The sequence below is a fragment of the Scyliorhinus canicula genome, chromosome 1 (assembly GCF_902713615.1).
Source record: "Scyliorhinus canicula chromosome 1, sScyCan1.1, whole genome shotgun sequence".
NCBI lineage: Eukaryota > Metazoa > Chordata > Chondrichthyes > Carcharhiniformes > Scyliorhinidae > Scyliorhinus > Scyliorhinus canicula.
Window position 1 is genome coordinate 13,843,028 of NC_052146.1, and position 23,211 is coordinate 13,866,238.

General features: G+C 46.8%; 1 protein-coding gene across 3 annotated transcripts in view; it reads right to left on the reverse strand.

Annotated features, from left to right (window-relative positions):
- The window catches only part of hic2 (hypermethylated in cancer 2), a 142,017-nt gene that overhangs the window by 24,015 nt on the left and 94,791 nt on the right, over nt 1-23,211 (reverse strand). For 2 of the 3 annotated variants that reach the window (XM_038811395.1, XM_038811301.1), the window contains exon 2: nt 16,139-17,977. The exons of the other annotated variant lie outside the window; for it this stretch is intronic. In XM_038811395.1, the coding sequence (XP_038667323.1) occupies nt 16,264-17,946 (1,683 nt within the window). In that variant the 5' untranslated portion in view covers nt 17,947-17,977 and the 3' untranslated portion in view covers nt 16,139-16,263. Of the gene's footprint in view, nt 1-16,138; nt 17,978-23,211 lie in introns of those variants that run through there. 3 annotated transcript variants of the gene reach the window in all.

Genomic DNA, 23,211 nt, shown 5'->3' on the forward strand with positions numbered 1-23,211 from the left:
GATTCAGTCGTCTGGTGCACTTTGAAAAAAGGTTTCCTGCATTCACAAGCATGCTGGCAGGTTTTGGTCAGTTTTCGAGCTAAACCAAGCTACCGCAAATCTGTATTCTTACGCCTTACGTTGGTCTGTAACGAGCTGGGTGCCTTTTGCGTTCCTTGATGCCTTGAAGTGCCACACAAATGTTTTCATCACCAACTCCATTCACGTTTACGCCAACTAGCCCGCTGCCCCATACACACTATTCTGAAGATATGCCCATGCTTCTACTTTTATTGTTTCTCAGTACCAATTTTCTTTCTCCTCTGGAAGACATTGACTGTTGCCAGGACACGGTTCCACAGCACACCTCTTGGCACGTTGAAGAATGAAGACCAGCTAGTTTGCCCTCTCACATCCTGGCAGTTGCACGCCGAAATGGCAGCACGGTAGCACAGTGGTTAGCACTACGGTTTCACAGCGCCAGGGACCCAGGTTCGATTCCGGCCTGTGTGTGTGTGGAGTCTGCACTTTCTCCCCCCGTGTCTGCGTGGGTTTCCTCCGGGTGCTCCGGTTTCCTCCCACAGACTAAAGGTGTGCAGGTTAGGTGGGTTGGCCGTGATGAATTGTCCCTTGGTGACAAAATGTTTAGGTTGGATTGCGGGGACTGTGCTTGAAGAGTTTGGAAGGAGGACTGACAGGTGAAAACAATACATCCCATTTTAACTCTGTCCGAGAGAACGGCTTTTAAGAATCAACAGCATCAACAGCAAGGTGAGAGTGGTTAGGACGGGGCAGTGGGACTAGGTAGGGTGCTCTTTCAGAGGGTCAGTACAGACCCGATCGGCTGGGTGGCCTCCTCCTGCACTGTAGGGATTCTATTCTATGAAATCCAACACACATCATGTGTCAAATTTGTTCTCCACGGTAGTCCAAAGTGATACTTTCTGAATATAAAATCTACTTTGCGTTTGAACGAATCAATTTGCCTTTCTCGGAGACTGTTCATTGAGCTCACTGAAATGTGTGTGAGGTTTCAACTCGATTATCACAGAATGATAATCACACAGAAGGCGGCCATTCGGGACTTTATTCTTTCCGGCTCTCTAGAAGAGCAACTCAGTTAAATGCACTCCCCCGCTCATTTCCCTTTTGAAAGCCACCACACTCGCAGGTGGTGCATTCCAGATCCTAACCACTCTCATCTTGCTGTCGGTTCTTAAAAGCCGTTCTCTCGGACAGAGTTAAAATGGGACGTATTGTTTCCACCCGTCAGTCCACCCTCCAAACTCTTCAAGAGGATAGTGAATCTGTGGAATTCTTTACTGTAGCGGCTGTCATGTGCACAAAGGGAGTGTTGGTGGGCTATGACATAGAGGGCATTGCAGTCAAACACAGGAACCATAAGACCATCAGACATAGGAGCAGAATTAGGCCATTTGGCCCAAAGAGTCTGCTCCACCATTCAATGAGATCATGGCTGATCTGGTGTGATAATCCTGAACTCCACTTTCCCCACCTTATCCCCATAATCCTTGATTCCTTTACCGATTAAAAATCTGTCTATCTCGGCCTTGAACTTACTTAACAACCGAGAAGGATTGGAATCCTTGAAAGTTGATAAGTCACCAGGGGCACATGGATTATTTCTGAGGATACTGAATGGAGTCAGAGAGGAGATAGCAGATGCTCTGAGGATGATTTTCCAATCCTCACTAGATACAGGAGAGGTACCGGAGTACTGGAGAAATGCAAATCTGGCTCATTGTTTAGAACAAAGAAAAGCACAGCACAGGAACAGGCCCTTCGGCCCTCCAGGCCTGCACTGACCACGCTGCCTGTCTAACCTAAAGCCTTCTACACTTCTGGGGTCCATATCCCCCTATTCCCATCCTATTCATGTATTTGTCAATACACTCCTTAAACGTCACTATTGTACCTGCTTCCACCACCTCCTCCGGCAGCGAGTTCCAGGCCCCCACTACCCTCTGCGTAAACATCTTGCCTCGCACATCGCCTCTAAACTTTGCCCCTCACACCTTGAAACTATGTCCACTAGTAATTGACTCTTCCACCCTGGGAAAATGCTTCTGACTATCCACTCTGTCCATGCCCCTCATAATCTTGTAGACCTCGATCAGGTCGCCCCTCAATCCCCATGGTTCCAGTGAGAACAAACTGAGTTTATCTAACCTCTCCTCACAGCTAATGCCCTCCATACCAGGCAACATCCTGGTAAACCTCTTCTGTACCCTCTCCAAAGTCTCCACATCTTTCTGGTAGTGTGGCGACCAGGATTGAACACTATATACCACTTGTGGTCTAATTAAGTTTCAATACAGCTGCAGCATGGCCTGCCAATTTTTATGCTCAATGCCACGGCCGATGAAGATGACCTTCGCCACCTGTGTTGCCACTTTCAGTGACCTGTGGACCTGTGCACCTAGACCCCTCTGCCTTTCAATACTCTTAAGGGTTCTGCTATTTACTGTATATTCCCTATCTGTATTAGACCTTCCAAAATGTATTACCTCACATTTGTCCGGATTAAACTCCATCTGCCATCTCTCCGCCCAATTCTCTATATCCTGCTTTATCCTCTGACAGTCCTCATCGCTATTCGCAATTCCACCAACCTTTGTGTCATCTGCAAACTTACTAATCAGACCAGTTATATTGTCCTCCAAATCATTTATATATACTACAAACAGCAACGGTCCCAGCACTGATCCCCATGGAACGCCACGAGTCACAGCCCTCCATTCCGAAAAACACCCTTCCCACGGCTACCCTCTGCCTTCTATGACTAAGCCAGTTCTGTATCCATCTTCCCAGCTTATCTCTGATACCATGTGACTTCACCTTCTGGGCGGCATGGTAGCACATTGGTTAGCACTGCTGCTGCACACCACCAGGGACCCAGGTTCATTTCCTGGCTTGGGTCACTGTCTGTGTGGAGTCTGCACATTCGCCCCGTGTCTGAGTCGGTTTCCTCCGGGGGCTCCGGTTTCCTCCCACAAGTCCTGAAAAATGTGCTTGTTCGGTGAATTGGACATTCTGAATGCTCGCTCAGTGTACCCGAACAGGGCCCGGAGAGTGGCAACTAGGGGATTTTCACAGTAACTTCATTGCATTGTTAATATAAGCCTACTTGCGAAACGAATAAAGATTTTTATAATTAATACCAGTCTGCCATGAGGGACCTTGTCAAAGACCTTCCTGGAGTCCATGTAGACTACATCCACTGCCCTACCCTCACCATTCATCTTCGTCACTTCCTCAAAAAACCCGATCTAGCTAGTGAGACACAACCTCCCCTTCACAAAACCGTGCTACCTCTCGATAATCTAATACATCCACTTGCTTCCAAATGGGAGTAAATGAAGAATCCTCTCCAATAGTTTCCCTACCACTGACATAATGCTCACCGGCCTGTAATTTCCTGGATTATCCTTGCTATCCTTCTTAAACAAAGGAACAACATTGGCTATTCTCCAGTCCGCTGGGACCTCACCTGTGGCCAGTGAGGATACAAAGATTTCTGTCAAGGAGCCAGAGATGTCCTTCCTTGCCTCCCTCAGAATTCTGGGGTAGACCCCATCAGAGACTTATCTACCGTAACATTTTTCAAGACGCAGAAAATCTCCTCCTTTTTGATCTCAATGTGCCCCAGACTATCTACACACCCTTTCCCAGACTCGCCATCCACCAAGTCCTCCTCTTTGGTGAATACTGATGCAAAGTACTCATTTAGTACCTCGCCCATTTCCTCTGGCTCCATTGATCATAATTCACGACCAGGGATCAGAATGCCGTCCTTCCGTTTTATTCCAGGCACTTCAGATCATTCAACCTTCTCACTTAGCTATTTAGTTGGATTTTCTAATCCATTGGGTAATTGCCCAGAATAAAAGGCACTCTAGTGTGCGCGTACCTGGTGTGACAAGAATTTTTTTATAATGCATTTCATATCAATGTATGCGACCAAAAGCTTGAGTACAAACTAAAGATAGTTTTTGTTTGAGAATTTTTTCTCAAATCTAAGTCAGGGTGGTGTACGACTTGGAGGTGAACTTGCAGGTGGTTGCGTTCCGTGCATCTGATGCCCTTGCCCTTCTAAGACGGCAGAGGTTGTGAGTTGGAAGGTGCTGTTGAAGGAGCCTTGCTCAGCTGCTGCAATGTATTTTGTAGTCAGCAACACTGTGCAGCAGTGGCAGAGGTGGTGAGTAGGGTGCCGATTGAGTGGGTGCCGATTGAGTGGGTGCTTTGTCCTGGACAGTTTTGAGCTTCTTGGATGTTATGGGAGCTATACTCTTTCAGGCAAGGGGAGAGTAGCCCATTGCACTTCTGACCTGTGCCTTGAGACGGTGGACTCGGAGTTACTCATTGGGATCTCTGCCCCACCTAAACTTCAGTGATCAAAATGGTCGCTGATTATTATTTTTTTGAAAAATGTTTTGCTGAAGTTTTTCATTTTAGACACTGCACAATGAACAAAAGTGTGTGGGTCAGATACAATTTACAAGAATTTGACGTTGGAATTGCACCCCCCCCCCCCCCATAAACCTACCTCCTTCATCTATTTACATACGCATAGCTCTTGCCTCCCTCCACCCCCGCTTCCCCTCTGTCAATTGCCCTTCCCCCCGTGCTCTAGTTGTTTCTTCGGGGTCTTGTTCTTTGTGACCTTGCCCCGTTGCCTATTCCGGCTGTTTCCCAACCCCCCCACACCCCCTCCCTCTCTAGCCGTTCCCTGGTGTCTTGTTGCCTCCTGTGTGGCCCCAGCCCGGGGCCCCCCCTTCGCTCCATTGGCTGTTGGCTTTAAATAGGTCTTGGAACAAGTTGGTGAATGGCCTCTACGTTTTGTGGAAACCTTCCTCTGACCCTTGGATGGTGAATTGGGAAGAAATTATAAGGAACGCATTCAAATTAGAAGTGGACTTAAAATGAAAGCACAGGAGCATTCTAATAATAATAAGCTTTAGGCAACACGGTGGCATAGTGAGTTAGCACTGCTGCCTCACGGCGCCGTGGTCCCAGCTTCAATCCCAGCTCTGGGTCACTGTCCGTGTGGAGTTTGCACATTCTCCCAGTGTTTGGGTGGATTTCACCCCGATATGCAGGGTAGGTGGATTGACCAGGCTAAATTTCCCTTAATTGGAAAAATTAATTGGGTACTCTAAATTTATTTTTCAAAAAAGAATTAACTTTATTATTGTCACAAGCAGGCTTACATTAATACCGCAATGAATGTGAAAAACCCCCGAGGCGCCACATTCCGGCGCCTGTTTGGGTACACAGAGGGAGAATTCAGAATGACCAATTCATCTAACAAGCACGTCTCTCGGGACTTGTGCGAGCAAGCCGGAGCACCCGGAGGAAACCCACTCAGACACGGGGAGAACGTGCAAATTCTGCAGACTGTGACCTAAGCCGAGAATCAAGCCGGGGACCCTGGCCTGTGAAGCAACAGTGCGCTACCGTGCCACCCGTATTATAAATGCACAGCCAGGTCCACAAACATCTAAAAATCCGCTTTGGCCAAGGTTGCTTGTCAAAAATAGATGGCAGAAATCCCCAAATGGATTTCAGTGTTGCAAGAGGGTTTTCAGTCCGCAGGGCGCCAGGAGCCTTTCATACTTAAATGGCAGCAGGTGACTGTTGAGCACAAGACATTGAAATGTGCTCCAATGGTGCATTTATCAGCACTGCCCTGTCCGTAACTGCCCCAGCTCATAGCTGGCAGTCCCATAAGAGATCAAGGGTTCAACTCAGTGTTTGGGAGCTTTATCCTAAGTATCTACCTTGGATGTCGGGTCAGTAGCTTTCGGATAACACAAAACGTTTCGTAACGATAGCAAAAGCACAATATTCTCTTTTAAAAGGAAGTAGACGGATCTTGTATTTTCCATCTTTTGAAAGCATTTTTTTTTTCATTGAAAGGTCCTGCTTCCTTTCTTGGTTCATTAATACACTTCACCGATGAGTCACTTAATGCATGGGCAGCACGGTGGTGCAGTGGGTTAGCCCTGCTGCCTCACGGCGCCAAGGTCCCAGGTTCGATTCTGGGTCACTATCCGTGTGGAGTTTACACATTCTCCCTGTGTTGGCGTAGGTTTCGCCCCCAAAACCCAAAGATGTCTAGGCTAGGTGGATTGGCCACGCTAAATTAACCCCTAAATTGAAAAAAAAAAATGAATTGGGTACTCTAAATGCAGAAGATAATGATGTCAACTTTCCTCAGTAATCAAGACAATTGCAAGTGCAAACTGAGAACTATGTAAAATTAGGACTCATCGTAACATTGCACAGTTTTATGTGACTTATCACTTGCGTCTAGACCTTCAATATCTTTGGAACAGAGCTGGATAATTTATAGTTTTTGTTGCCCTTTAATGCCATTCTTCATTTACTCCCAATCTTAAAAAAAAAATCTAATTCTGGGCAAGATATTGCAGTTCACGGAGTTTCTTTTTAATTGTTGCTAAGATCACTGTTGCGTAGAATAGAACAACTAGATTGAATTCACTATAAGCAAAGGCCCTCTTGCTCATGTCAGAATGGTTACTTGAGGGTACGTGGGGTTGTGAGAAGTTGAGAGATCTCAGCACATCAGCTTGTGATATCCTGCTTCGTGCCAATTAAAAACAGGGTCAAACTTTCACTCAAAATACATATACATAGAAGATAGGTGCAGGAAGAGGCCTTTTGGCCCTTCGATCCCGCTCCGCCATTCATCACGATCATGGCTGATCATCCAACTCAATAGCCTAATCCTGCTTTCTCCCCATAGCCTTTGATCCCATTCTCCCCAAGTGCTATATCTAGCCGCCTCTTGAATATATTCAAAGTTTTAGCATCAACTTCTTCCTGTGGTAATGAATTCCACAGGCTCACCACTCTTTGGGTGAGGAAATGTCTCCTTATCTGGGCTTATAGGGGCTGGTTTATCACAGGGCTAAATCGCTGGCTTTTAAAGCAGACTAAGGCAGGCCAGCAGCACGGTTCAAGTCCCGTCCCAGCCTCCCCGAACAGGCGCCGGAATGTGGCGACTAGGGGCTTTTCACAGTAACTTCATTTGAAGCCTACTTGTGGCAATAAGCGATTTTCATTTCATTATCTCTGTCCGAAATGGTTTACCCTGAATCCTCAGGCTGTGACCCCTGATTCAGAACAGACCCATCATTGGTAACATCTTCCTTGCATCTACCCTGTCTAGTCCTGTAAGAATTTTGTAAGTCTCTGTGAGATCCCCCCTCATTCTTTTGAACTCCAGCGAGATCACTCCCAACCTAGTCAATCGCTCCTCATATGACAGTCCCGCCATCCCTCGAATCAGTCTGGTAAACCTTTGCTGCACTCCCTCGAGAGCAAGAACATCCTTCCTCAGAGAATGAGACCAAAACCACACACAATACTCCAAATGTGGCCTCACCAAGGCCCTATACAATTGCAGCAACACATCCCTGCTTCTGTACACGAAACCTCTCGCAATCAAGGCCAACATACCATTAGCCTTCTTTACCGCCTGCTGCACCTGCATGCTTACCTTCAGCGAGTGGTGCACAAGGACGCCCAGGTCCCGCTGCACACTCGCCTCTCACAATTTACAACCATTCAGGTAGTAATCTGCCTTCCTGTTTTTGCTTCCAAAATGAATAACCTCACACTTAACCAAATTATACTGCATCTGCCATTGGTTCGCCCACTCGCCCAACCTGTCCAGATCTTGCTGTCGGATCCCTGCATCCTCGTCACAATTCACCCTCCCACCTAATTTGGCATCATCTGCAAACTTTGAGATGTTACATTTTGTTCCCTCATCGAAATCATTAATATATATTGTGAATAGCTGGGGTCCCAGCACCGATCCCTGTGGTACCCCATTGGTTACTGACTGCCAATTTGAAAAGGACCCATTAATCCCTACTCTTTGTTTCCTCTCTGCCAACATTAAATCGGTGTCCAGCATGATACGCCAGTACCAGAACTGAGGGAGCACTGTACTGTTGGAAGTGCCACCTTCCCGATGAGACAATAATAATAATCTTTATTATTGTCACCAAGAACAAAGAAAAGTACAGCACAGGAACAGGCCCTTGGGCCCTCCCAGCCTGCGCCAATCCAGATCCTTTATCTAAACCTGTCGCCTATTTTCCAAGGATCTACTTCCCTCTGTTCCCCGCCCGTTCTTATGTCTGTCTAGATGCATCTTAAATGATGCTATCGTGCCCGCCTCTACCACCTCCGCTGGCAAAGCATTCCAGGCACCCACCACCCTCTGCATAACTTTCCACGCCCATCTCCCTAAACTCTCCCCCTCTCACTTTGAAATCGTGACCCCCTTGTAATTGACACCCCCACTCTTGGAAAAAGCTTGTTGCTATCCACCCTGTCCATACCTCTCATGATTTTGTAGACCTCAATCAGGTCTCCCCTCAACCTCCGTCTTTCCAATGAAAACAATCCTAATGTACTCAACCTTTCTTCATAGCTAGCACCCTCCAAACCAGGCAACATCCTGGTGAACCTCCTCTGCACCCTCTCTAAAGCGTCCACATCCTTCTGGTAATGTGGCTACCAGAACTGCACGCAGTATTCCAAATGTGGCCTAACCAAAGTCCTATACAACTGTAACATGACCTGCCGACTCTTGTACTCAATACCCCGTCCGATGAAGGCAAGCATGCTGTATGGGTTAAGGGTTATGGTGTTCGGGCCGGAAAGTGGAGCTGAGTCCACAAAAGATCAGCCATGATCTAATTGAATGGCGGAGCAGGCTCAAGGGGCCAGATGGCCTACTCCTGCTCCTAGTTCTTATGTATGCCTTCTTGACCACTCTATCAACCTGCGTTGCTGCCTTCAGGATACAATGGACCTGAACTCCCAGATCTCTCTGTACATCAATTTTCCCCAGGACTCTTCCATTGACAGTATAGTCCGCTCTTGAATTGGACCTTCCAAAATGCATCACCTCGCATTTGCCTTGATTGAACTCCATCTGCCATTTCTCTGCCCAACTCTCCAATCTATCTATATTTTGCTGCATTCTCTGACAGTCCCCCTCGCTATCTGCAACTCCACCAATCTTAGTATCATCTGCAAACTTGCTAATCAGACCACCGATACCTTCGTCCAGATCATTTATGTATATCACAAACAACAGTGGTCTGAGCACGGATCCCTGTGGAACACCACTAGTCACCTTTCTCCATTTTGAGACACTCCCTTCCACCACTACTCTGTCTCCTGTTGCCCAGCCAGTTCTCTATCCATCTAGCTAGTACACCCTGAACCCCATGCAACTTCACTTTTTCCATCACCCTGCCATGGGAAACTTTATCATCGCCTTACTGATGTCCATGTATATGACATCTAAGCCCTTCCCTCATCAATTAACTTTGTCACTTCCTCAAAGAATTCTATTAGGTTTGTAAGACAAGACCTTCCCTGCACAAAACCATGCTGCCTTTCACTGATAAGTCTATTTTCTTCCAAATGTGAATAGATCCTATCCATCAGTATCTTCTCCAACAGTTTGTCTACCACTGACGTTAAGCTCACAGGTCTATAATTCCCTGGATTATCCCTGCTACCCTTCTTAAACAAAGGGACAACATTAGCAATTCTCCAGGACCTCACCCATGCTCAAGGATGCTGCAAAGATATCTGTTAAGGCCCCAGCTTCCCTCAGTAACCTGGGATAGATCCCATCCGGACCTGGGGACTTGGCCACCTTAATGACTTTTCGAATACACAAAACTTCCCCCTTCCTTGTGCCGACTTGACCTAGAGTATTTAAACATCCATCCCTAACCTCAACATCCGTCATGTCCCTCTCCTTGGTGAATACCGATGCAAAGTACTCATTAAGAATCTCACCCATTTCCTCGGACGCCACGCATAAATTCCCTCTTTTGCCTTTCTCCAGTTACCCTCTTGCTCCTTACATATGAATAAAAGGCTTTGGGATTTTCCTTAACCCCGGTAGCCAAAGATATTTCATGATCTCTTTTAGCTCCCTTTATTGCGCGTTTAAGATTTGTCCTACTTTCCCGATATTCCTCCAAAGCTTCATCAGTTTTAAGTCGCCTGGATCTTATGTATGCTTCCTTTTTCACCTTAGCTAGTCTCACAATTCCACCCGTCATCCATGGTTCCCTAATCTTGCCATTTCTATCCCTAATTTTCACAGGGACATGTCTGTCCTGCACTCTGATCAACCTTTCCTTAACAGACTCCCACATTTCAAATGTGGATTTACCCTTAAACAGCTGCTTCCAATCCACATTCCCAAGCTCCTGCCAAATGTTGTTATACTTGGCCTTTTCCCAATTTAGCACTCTTCCTTTAGGACCACTCTCGTCTTTGTCCATGAGTATTCTAAAACTTACGGAATTGTGATCGCTATTCCCAAAGTAATCACCGACAGAAACTTCAACCAGCTGGCCGGGATCATTCCCCAATACCAGGTCCAGTATGGCCCCTTCCCGAGTTGGACTATTTACAAATTGCTCTAAAAAACTCTCCTGGATGCTCTTTACAAATTCTGCTCCATCTACGCCTCCAACACTACATGAGTCCCATTCAATGTTGGGGAAGTTAAAATCTCCCATCACGCCCACCCTATTGCTCCTACATTGTTCTATAATCTGTCTACATATTTGTACCTCTACTTCATGCTCACTTTTGTGAGGCCTGCAGTAAAGTCCCAACAATGTTACTGCACCCTTTCTATTTTTTAGCTCTACCCATATTGCCTCAGTGCTCGAATCCTCCATTGTGTCCTCCTTAATCACAGCTGTGATATCATCTCTGACCAGTAATGCAACTCCTCCAACCCTTTTACCTCCCTCTCTATCCCTCCTGAAGCATCTATACCCTGGGATATTTAGTTGCCAATCTTGCCCTTCCCTCAACCAAGTCTCAGTAATACCAATAACATCACATTCCCAGGTACTAATCCAAGCCCTAAGTTCATCTGCCTTACCTGCTACACTTCTCGCATTAAAACAAATGCACCTCAGACCACCTGTCCCTTTGTGTTCATCATCTCTTCCCTGACTACTCTTCCCCTTAGTCACAATGAGTTTATTATCTAGTGCCTTACTGGCTTTAGTTGCTGCCTCTTTACTGACCTCTAACTTTCTGACCTGGTTCACATCCCCTGCCACATTAGTTTGAAACCTCCCCAACAGTGTTAGCAAAAGCACCCCCTAGGACATTGGTTCAGTCCTGCCTAGGTGTAGACCATCCGATTTGTAATGGTCCCACCGCCCCCAATGTCCCAAAAATCTGACCTCTCCCTCCTGCACCATCTCTCAAGCCACGTATTCATTCTGACTATTCTTGAATTTCTACTCTGACTGTCTCGTGGCACTGGTAGCAATCCTGAGATTACTACCTTTGAGGTACTACTTTTTAAACTTATCTCCTAACTCCCTAAATTCTGATTGTAGGACCTCATCCCGTTTACCTATATCGTTGGTGCCGATATGCACCACGACAACTGGCTGTTCATCCTCCCCCTTCAGTACGTCCTGCAGCCAATCTGAGACATCCCTGACCTGTGAGGCAACATACCATTCGGGAGTCTCGATTTCAACCACAGAAACACCGGTCTACTCCCCTTACTATTGAATCCCCTATGACTATAGCCCTGCCAGTCTTTTTCCCGCCCTTCTGTGCAGCAGAGCCAGCCACGGTGCCATGAGCCTGGCTACTACTGCCTTCCCCTGGTGAGTCATCTCCCCCAACAGTATCTAAAACGGTATACCTGTTTTGGAGGGAGATGACCGCAGGGGACACCTGCACTGCCTTCCTGCTCTTTCTCTGCCTTTTGGTCACCCATTCCCTGTCTCCGTCACCAATCCTAATCTGCGGTGTGATCAACTCACTGAACATGCTATCCACGACCTCCGCAGCATTGCGGGTGCTCCAAAGTGAGTCCATCCGCAGCTCCAGAGCCGTCATGCGGTCTAACAGGAGCTGCAGCTGGACACACCTCCCGCACATGAAGGAGTCAGGGGCATCGGCCGCGTCCCTGAACTCCCACATTGAGCACGAGGAGCATAAAGTAGGCTTACATTAACAATGCAGAATGTGAATTCAGGAGAGAAGAATCAAATGTACACAAGGTATAAACCTTGTGCGACCAATGGGAGTTCCACAACGTTTTACAGCTCATCAAACACTTCCCAAGGCTTTCTGCCACACTAGAAAACAGGGAAATCAATATGTACACAGCAAGCTCCCACACCAGATGGCTTTAAGTGTTGATTAAAGGAACGAGTATGATGCAGGACACACTGCTCTTCTTCAATTGACAAGATATGGTGGCATTGTCGCTATGTCACTGCTTTTAGCATAGAACAGTACAGCACAGAACAGGCCCCTCGGCCCTCGATGTTGTGCCGAGCAATGATCACCCTACTCAAGCCAAAGTATCCACCCGATACCAGTAACCCCCCCCCCATTAACCTTATTTTTTAGGACACTAAGGGCAATTTAGCATGGCCAATCCACCTAACCCACACATCTTTGGACTGTGGGAGGAAACCGGAGCACCCGGAGGAAATCCACGCACACACGGGGAGGACGTGCAGACTCCACACAGACAGTGACCCAGCTGGGAACTGAACCTGGGACCCTGGAGCTGTGAAGCATTTATGCTAACCACCATGCTACCCTGCATGATTTCATCTTGGGATGATGGGAAATTTCAATTCATTTAATCAAGTCTGGAATTTTTAAAAAAGTTGTTGGTGACCAAGTAACTGCAGAATGATTGTTAAAAACCCACCTGGTTACCAGCGCCCACTTAGGAAAGGGAAATCTGCCATCCTTACCTGGTCTGGACTATAGGTGACTCCAGGCCCTCAACAATGCGGTTGACTCCAACAGACCTCTGCAATGGCCAAGCGACCCACTCAGCTGTATTCAGGGATGTCGTTCACTGTCACCCCCGTTCAAGAGGAATTTGGGAAGAGAAATGAATGCCGACCTTACCAGTGATGCTCACATCCTGTAAGCGTGTTTAAAAATGTATTGCGCTCTGGGATCTTTTATGGTTACCGAAGCGGGCAGATGGAGTCTTGGCAGATAGAGCCCTGGAAGACGTGCTTGTTAGGTGAATTGGACATTCTGAATTCTCCCTCAGTGTAACCGAACAGGCGCCGGAGTGTGGCGACTAGGGGATTTTCACTGTAATGTAGCACAAAATAGGAAGCAAAACGTGGCTTACTTGACCGCTCAGGTGCATTGAAGAAATGGCTGGGCACATCAGACTAAGCAACACGGGATACCTCGCAAGGCCGACGTTTCAGCACTTTTTCCTGCCAACTTTACCAAGAGCATATCAACAGCAAAGCCACCTCCGATGCCGCTAATGTCAAGAGCACGAGACGCACGTAGTTTTCAGTCAAGCTTTTAATGAAAAGATTGTAAAATAACAGTTTGATTGCTGTACATTAAGACTGTAACTTTTCTGAATGCTGAGCTCAGCATACATTTGTCTATTATTATGATACATGACTATTTTGAGCTGCAAATAATGCAGCCTCGACCTGAATTCAAGCTTTTTTTTTTGCGCGAGAAAGTGACGATTTCAGAACACAAAAAAAAAATGATAAATACTGTTACCCAAATCTACGCAGTGGCAGGATGTGGAATGCTTGCCCTGCAGTAGCTCAGGATGAATGTGCATTGTGACAAGAAAGAAGGATTGTATTTAATACAACATATTACATCTTCAATGTAAAGCCAAAAGAAAAAAAACATTGTCCAGTCGTTTTGCAAATAATGTCTTCACAGGTTAAGCGGTTTATGGCTATGTGGTTAAGTCTCTGAGATTTTTTTTTCTGAAAAAGGTCAACTTATACAGCTTTTTGCATACGGACTGAAAATTAAATGCAAACAGTGTGTACAAGAATTCAAAAAAGGAAATAAATACATTCATTACTGCAAATACATACATATATTGATAAAAGAACATTGTCAAAAAAGTGTTAAGTTTGCACCATTTTTGTCAGAAAGAAGCATTTAGCTGAGGTCTGAGACTGTCGAAAGTTTACATGTAAACAATGAGATAAATACATAATTTGAGTCACATGAGGTTTTTTTTTATACTCATTAAAATGTGCTTTGGTCTAAAAATAGTTTCTTTTTTGTGAATTTGGGTATGAGCTCTTTTTTATACAACTCTGATAGCTTTCAAAATAAAAAGAAACACAAAAAAAAGGACAAAATAAAACATCAACAGGAACAAATGACTACAGCCTATATTTTTCATTTTTTTTTTTTGCAAGAGCTGCCTAACCTCGTTCGAGGCTGTTTGTGTGTATTTGAAAAAAAGTACCCCCTCCCGCCCCGTCAAAATCTTAAATATGAAACTAGTGTTCTGCTTCTCATTAAAATACAGAAAATGTCTCGATACATTACGACATCATATAAATGTAGTTGAGATTACTGCACTGTGCAGGTGCTTGACAATCCCTGAATTATGAACCTTTTATTGTCACAGTTTGGAAAGTTTGTCATTTTTTTTTTCTCGTTTTTAAATTTTCCTCTGAATAAAAATCTATTAACTGCAATCCTACGTAGCTACTTGAAAGGAAAGCTCCTGTACAATACCTTCGCTGTACACAGACATAATGTCGTACTCGTTTTAAGTGCTGAGAACCATACTGCACTATTTTCAAATTGTTTAAGCTGTAATCACTAGTTTAGTTTAGATTTTCGTTTCATCCCAACATATATATATTAAATATATATATTTAAAACAAAAAAAATACTTTGGGAAATAAGGAATGGCTATACCTAGACTTGCCCCAGTGTCCCTTCAGTAAAACAAATTGGAATATGATCATTTCCACCCCCGCCCCCCCCCCGCTCAAAAGCCAAATAAAATCAACTTGGTTCATTTAAGAAAGGGGTCCTCCGTTTCCTGTGGATTCCCCTGTACCTATATTTGGTTTTACAGGTCTTTTTTCCATCTCGTACAACATTTGACTGATTGAATCATCAAAATGTGAAATAAACACCAATAAAAAAAAAGAACAAAACAAAACCCTAAACCAGCCCTATCTATATATTTGATTGTTTTTTTTTTAAAAAAAAAAGCTTTCTGTATCTTTGTATTAGGGCGTTTTAGGTGCTGTTCCGACAGATACCTTTGTAAACTTTTTCCAAGAAGTTCCTTTGGAAACTGTTCCAATGAAAGCCATCAAAATCCGCCTTTGAGTGCCCCGATTCATTACAGTCTTTGTTTCTGTGCAGCAATTGAGAATTTGGTTTCGTCAGGAATGTACAGCTAAGAGACAAAAGCTCTGTTATCCTCACACCTTGCTGTCCTCACACTATAACTTCCGTACCATGCTAACAACAACTGCAGGCCCTTTTTCTGACTAGCAGGCCCATGTAAACACCAGTTTAACTCTTTCCACATCATGCTAATCTTTTTCTCTTGGGTTCAGCAGCTCACCAATAAAAAGCTATTGAAAATACAAGCCCCCCCCCCACCCACCCCCCCCTCTTCCCCACCCTCACCACGGAACTGACCATTTAATGAGAATGTCTATTGCCACTTTGATGCAACCATGGTTTTACATGGGTATGGCTCAAAATTCAACACACTAATACACTTGTTAGATGGTTTGGTCAAGGCAGATAAAACATACGAGTCTTATCCGCTCTGCTTTGGAGAAAACAAACGGCAGCCGATATTTGGATGGAACCAAAAAGCTGGGATGGACAATGTCAAAGTGGAAATACTAAACCTTAAATTTATTGTTGTAATATTTTTTCAAAGAGATATCTAACCCCCCCCCCCTCCCTTTCCCTTCCAATACTCTTTGACTAACCCTTTTATTTATTTTTTTAATCTTATAAATTATCATCGTGAAGAGGTAGCAAGCTGATAAGTCACTTCAACCAGACTTGTTTAGCAAGGGGGAGAGGAGCTAAACACAGGACAAAACATAAAGGAAATGTACCTAATGAAATTGCAGCAAGTCCAGCCGACACCAAACTAACCCAGCTATATCCTCGACCTTCCAGTTTAAACATTCACATGAAAATTACAAAGGTCCTTACTTCTTAATAAAACAAGTACCTCAAAACTTCGAGGAATTTCACTAAACGACTATTGAAAACTAAAGACCCCCTCCCCACCCTCCCCGTGCTCATTCTCCAATTGAAATCATGTTAAGAGGCAGTCCATATGACTATGTTCCTCTGTCGTTGCTAGAGAAGCGGCTTCTCCCGTAAAATTAGGTTCGAGTCTTTGGCTTATGTCGGTGAGGTATGCATTCGCATGTGGCTTATCAGGTTGCGCTGCTGTGTGAACTTGCCACCGCAGACTTGACATTCGTAGGGCTTTTCGCCCGAGTGGACCCGCATATGCTCCGTCAGTCGGTACTGCCTGGTGAAGCGCATGCCGCACTCCTCGCAGGCAAAAGGCTTCAGCCCCAGGTGGCTGCGCATGTGCCGCGTCATGGTTCCCCGCTGAGTGAACATTTTACCACAGATGTTGCAGGGGAAGGGCCGGGAGAGCCAGTGGGTCTTCTCGTGCTGCCGCAAGGTCGAGGGATCCCGGTAGCTCTTCTCGCAGACGGAGCACTTGTACGGCCTGGAGTCGTTGGGGTAAGGCAGGCTTTGTGGGGCCAGGCTGTCCGCTTCGTCCTTGATGTACAGGTCCTCCTCGGTGTGCGTCTCCACGTGGGCGTTAAGCTGCTCCGAGCTCGGGAAGCCTTTGCCGCAGGGGATGCACACATAGAGGTTGTCGCCGTACACCACCGGCTCGAAGCCATCCTGACCTTGCCGGTAAGCGTGGCTGCTGGGGTGCCCGCTCTCCTCCTCGCTGTGGCCGCTGTCGTCGCTGCATTCTTTCCCATTTTCCTCCTCTACCTCCTCCTTGCAGTGCATAGTGCGGTCAAAATGGTGGCTCGAATCGCGCTCCAACGACTTGACCAGAGGGCCCATGATGACACCGTTCATGATGGAGGCACTCTCCTCCCTGCAGTTTGCACTTTCCTGCCGGTTAAATACCTTCTCTTGCTTTATCCACCCAGTGTTGAGACCGGAGAGGCGAAAGTTCTTGGACTGCCCGGTGTCGGCCAAGTCCTGGTTGTCAGTAATGTCATTCCTATCTGTGGACTCGCTGTTCTCTAACTTATGAGGGTTGGTGGTGTTGTCTTCAAAGGAGGCACTGTTGGTTGCAGAAACAGAGGCAGAATGTGGAGAGCCTTGGTTGCACTCACCAAGCTGCATGTCTTCCTGAGACATGTGGGGAGGGACTGAAGGACTTTTCTTGGACAGGTCAAGACCGAGCATTTGCTCCTGCTCCCCGCTGTTGTTGGTGCCGTTAGTATTGCTGCTTTTGCTGGTTCCACTGTTTTGGCTGTGAGAATGAGAATTTCCTTTGATTGAGCTAGCCATGTACAAGTCATCTCCAGTAGCGTCCACCCTGTGCAGCTCCCCCGCCTGCTGCCTCTTGAGCTCCTCGGGTGATGCCGCGTAGCGTGTCTGGATAACTGGAGTGGAGGAAAGTCTGTGGCCTCTCCCGAGGTTCCCGCGGCTGGGGCCGATCAGCTTGCCGTGAAAAGTCTTTCCGTTGCGTTTCATCTTCTTCCGGCAAAAGGCGGCGAGGTCGTGAAGCTGGAGGTAGCTGGCTGCTGTTAGGAGGGCGTTGAAGTTCTGCTCGCTGGCTTGGTCTATCCCCAGGAGCTTCCCGGTGTAGATGAAATCCAGAATCTGCCGGAAGACGGTGGCGCTAACCATATCGGTGTCCAGGTTGATCAAGTTGTCATGAAGCACGAGGGACTTGAAGTACATGCTACTCGCTGCCAGGATATTCTTGTGGGCACGGAACAGGGCATTTTCGACGACGATGATGACATCGCAGAAGAACCCTTTGCTTCTCTGTTGGTTTAGCTGCAGCAGCAGTTGTTTGGCGTGATTTGGGAGTTCCATTTCCACCTCGGATTCCTCAAACTTTAACCACCTGGGGGGGAAGCAAAAACAGAAAATAAGACATGTTGAAAAGGAACTACGATTGAAAGCATTTACAAGATTTTGTGATTCATATTTAAACTTGCTCCTCTCCGCTGCACTGGATACTCGCTGTTGCGAAGATCGGCGAGCATTAGAAATATCTCACGACTATCAAGCAGGACCCAGCATTGGTTGGACGAGAAGGGTGTAAAAAAAAGAATGAGCCGCACGTGATTTTGACAGGTTTACGGATCGAACGGATAATTCGAATACCCAAGCTATTTTTCTCCTGCACTGTTTACAAACAAACACAAATCTAGTATTAGTCTAACGTCACTGGTAGGGAAATTACTGGAGAGCATTATGAGGGACAGGATTAAACAGGATTGAAAGGCAGAGATTGATTTGGGGCAGTCAGCAAGGATTTGTTGGTGGCGATCCTGTCCAACTAATTTAATTGAGTTTTTATATATTGATGAGGGTAGTGCAGTTGATGTGGTTTACATGGACTTCAGTAAGGCCTTTGACAACATCCCACATGGAAGGCTGGTCCAAAAGGCCCATGGGGTCCAAGCAAGTTGGCAAATTAGATCCAAAATTGGCTCGTGGATAGGAGGCAAAGGGTGATGGTGGAGGGTTACTTTTATGATTGAAAGCCTGTGAACAGCGGTGAACCACATCCATTACTGCTGTTTGTTATATACATTATACCTTCTACATTTACATCCAAGTCATTAATTAGTAAGTTTGCAGGCGACAAGGAAATGGGGGGTGTTGTTGATAGTGAGGAGGGCAGTCTTAGGCTGCAGACTGATATTGATCAGCTGGTACGCTGGGCAGGACAATGGCAGATGGAATTTGATCCTGATAAGTGTGAGGTGATGCATTTTGGGAGGGCTAATAAGGGTAGGATATACACAATGAACGGTAGGTCCTTAGGGGTTATTGAGGAACAAAGAGACCTTGGTGTACAGGTTCATGGATCCCTGAAGGTGGAAGCACAGGTGGATAAAGGGGGGGGGGGGGGGGGGGGGGGGGGGGGGGGGGGGGGGGGGGGGGTGAAGATAGCGTACGGTATGCATACGGTATGCTTGCCTTCATTAGCCGAGACATAGCATGTAGGAGCAGGAAGGTGTTGGTACAACATTATAAAATATTGGTTAGGCCACAGATGGAATATTGTCAGCAGTTTCATATAATTTACAGTTCAGAAGGAGGCCATTCGGCCCATCAAGTCTACACCGGCTCTTGGAAAGAGCACCCTATCCAAGCCCACACCTCCATATCCCCATAACCCAGTAACCCCACTCAACCAACACTAAGGGCAATTTATGGACCTAAGATCAATTTATCATGGCCAATCCACCTAACCTGCACATCTTTGGACTGTGGGAGGAAACCCACGCACACACGGGGAGAACGTGCAGACTCTGCACAGACAGTGACCCAAGCTGGGAATCGAACCTGGGACCCTGGAGCTGTGAAGCAATTGTGCTAACCACTGCGCTACCGTGCTGCCCAAGCTGTGGTCACCACACCTTCAGAAGGAGGGCTTGGCACTGAAGGAGTTGCAGGGGAGATTCACCAGGATATTGTCTAGGATGGAAAGTTTCAGCTATGAGGAGACTGGATAGGCTGGGTTTGTTTTCCCTGGTGAGAGGAGGCGGAGGGCGGAATCTGATAGGGGTATACAAAATTATGGGAGGCATAGATAGGGCAGATGGTAAGAATCTTTCCTCATGGCAGAGGTGACAAAGACCAGAGGGCAGCAGTTTAGGGTGAGGAGTTTGTGGTTTAGAGGGGACCTGAAGAAACATTTTTCACCTAGAGGGTAGAGGAGATATGGAACGCGCTGCCTGAGGGGGTGGTGGAAGCAGGTACTCTCGCAACATCTGGACAAGCATCCAAAGGGGGCGATGGACAAAGAGCTGGTAAATGGGATTAGTACAGATTGGTATTTAGTGGTCGATGAATGGCCTGTTTCTGTGCTGTATGACCCGTAATATTGTAAGTAGGATAGATGCATAAATCAACGTCAACTTTCTTTGGTTTACCCTCCGTAACACAATTATTCTTTTTGGTTAGCAAAGTGCCCAGGGTGCATGTTCAATGGGACCAATTTGCTTGACCGAAGTTTACAATGGCTGGAATCCTCGTTCTTGGCTGGGATTTCCCGGTGCCGCTGGAAAAGAATGGAGTTTTGGCTGGAACACTACGGGGGCGATTCTCCAATATTGGGCCCAAATGTTTGCGCCGTCGTGAATGCCGTAGCATTTCACGACGGCGCGAGCAGGGCCCGGGTACGACAGCTTCTGGCCCCCACAGGGGCTAAAAAGTCCCCCACCCATGCGCCGCCCGCCAACATGCGCATGCGCGGGGGACTTCTTTAGCGCCGGCCCCGACCAACATGGGGTCGGTGTTCAGGGGCCGGCCGTGCCAGGGAGTAGGCCCGGGAGAGGGGGAAGGGGGGGGGGGGGGGGGAAAGAGGCCGGCCCACCATTCGGTGGGCCCCAATCGTGGGCCAGACCCCATCGGAGGCTCCCCCTGGTAAAGGAGCCCCCCCCCCCTCCCCCCCCACAGGCCACCCCCCGACCGTTCCCACAGAGATCCCGCCGGCAGCGACCAGGGGTGAACGGCGCCGGCGGGACTCTGTCGTATCAGCGCGGCCACTCGGCTCATCCGGGACGCCGATTCCAGCGGCCCGCGCCGCACCAAACAGCGCCGATTCTCCGCACTTCAGAGAATCGCGCGCCGGCTTCGGGGCGTGGTTGCGGCGATTCGCCGGCCCGGCACGGGGCTCGGAGAATCGCCCCCCACGTTTGCGCTCATAACAGGTCCAGCCACGGACAACACCGGAGAATCCTGCCCAATATTTAATAACTAATGCTTCTGTCATCTGTATCATAAGTACTTGGTTGTATTCTGCTAGGTTAATAAACATAGAAAATGGGAGCAGGAGGAGACCATTCAGCCCATTGAGCCTGCTCCACCACTCATTACGATCACGGCTGATCATCCAACTGAGCAATCTGTTCTCGCATTCACCCCCCCCCCCCCACATATTCTTTGATCCCTTTAGCCTCAAGAGCTATAGCTAACTCCTTCTTAAATCACTGAGTGTCTTTAAGACAGAGATAGATAGGTTCTTGATTAATGAGGGGATCAGAGGTATGGGGAGAAGGCAGGAGAATGGGGATGAGAAAATATCAGCCATGATTGAATGACGGAGCAGACTCGATGGGCCGCGTGGCCTAATTCTGCTCCTATGTCTTATGGTCTCATGATCTTCTTGCAAACATACAATGTTTTGGCCTCAACTGCTTCCTGTGCAAGTAAATTCCACAGGTTCACCACTTGCTAGGTGAAGACATATATCTTCATCTCAGTCCAAAATGGTTTGCCCCATATCCGGGTACGTTCTGGACTCCCCTGCCATCGAAACATCCTTCCTGAATCTACCCTGTCTGGTCCTGCTGGAATTCCATAGGGTTCCAGGAGATCTCCCCTCATTCTTCTAACTCCAGCGAATATAACCTGGACTCAATCCCTTCTCGTATGTCAGTCCCATCACCCCAGGTATCAGTCTGGTAAACCTCCGCTGCACTCCCGCTATAGCAAGAACATCCTTCCTCAGATATGGAGACCAAAACTGCACACAATACTCCAGGAGTGGTCTCACCAAGGCCCTGGATAATTGCATCAAGACATCCATGCTCCTGTACTCGAATCCTCTTGCAATGAAGGCCAACATAACTGCTTACCTTCTTCACCATCTGCTGCACCTGCATGCTTACTTTCAGCAACTGGTGTACAAGGCCACCCAGGTCTCATTGCATATTTTCCTCTCCCAATCTATCGCCATTTAGATAGTACATAAGAACATAAGAACATAAGAACTAGGAGCAGGAGTAGGCCATCCTGCCCCTCGAGCCTGCTCCGCCATTCAATTAGATCATGGCTGATCTTTTGTGGACTCAGCTCCACTTTCCGGCCCGAACACCATAACCCTTAATCCCTTTATTCTTCAAAAAACTATCTATCTTTACCTTAAAAACATGTAATGAAGGAGCCTCAACTGCTTCACTGGGCAAGGAATTCCATAGATTCAAAATCCTTTGGGTGAAGAAGTTCCTCCTAAACTCAGTCCTAAATCTACTTCCCCTTATTTTGAGGCTATGCCCCCTAGTTCTGCTGTCACCCGCCAGTGGAAACAACCTGCCCGCATCTATCCTATCTATTCCCTTCATAATTTTAAATGTTTCTATAAGATCCCCCCTCATCCTTCTAAATTCCAACGAGTACAGTCCCAGTCTACTCAACCTCTCCTCATAATCCAACCCCTTCAGATCTGGGATTAACCTAGTGAATCTCCTCTGCACACCCTCCAGCGCCAGTACGTCCTTTCTCAAGTAAGGAGACCAAAACTGAACACAATACTCCAGGTGTGGCCGCACTAACACCTTATACAATTGCAACATAACCTCCCTAGTCTTAAACTCCATCCCTCTAGCAATGAAGGACAAAATTCCACTTGCCTTCTTAATCACCTATTGCACTTGTAAACCAACCTTCTGTGACTCATGCACTAGCACACCCAAGTCTCTCTGAACAGCGGCATGCTTTAATATTTTATCGTTTAAATAATAATCCCGTTTGCTGTTATTCCTACCAAAATGAACAACCTCACATTTGTCAACATTGTATTCCATCTGCCAGACCCGAGCCCATTCACTTAACCTATTCAAATCCCTCTGCAGACTTCCAGTATCCTCTGCACTTTTCGCTTTACCATTCATCTTAGTGTCATCTGCAAACTTGGACACATTGCCCTTGGTCCCCAACTCCAAATCATCAATGTAAATTGTGAACAATTGTGGGCCCAACACGGATCCCTGAGGGACACCACTAGCTACTGATTGCCAACCAGAGAAACACCCATTTATCCCAACTCTTTGCTTTCTATTAATTAACCAATCCTCTATCCATGCTACTACTTTACCCTTAATGCCATGCATCTTTATCTTATGCAGCAACCTTTTGTGTGGCACCTTGTCAAAGGCTTTCTGGAAATCCAGATATACCACATCCATCGGCTCCCCGTTATCTACTGCACTGGTAATGTCCTCAAAAAATTCCACTAAAATAGTTAGGCATGACCTGCCTTTAACGAACCCATGCTGCGTCTGCCCAATGGGACAATTTCTATCCAGATGCCTCGCAATTTCTTCCTTGATGATAGATTCC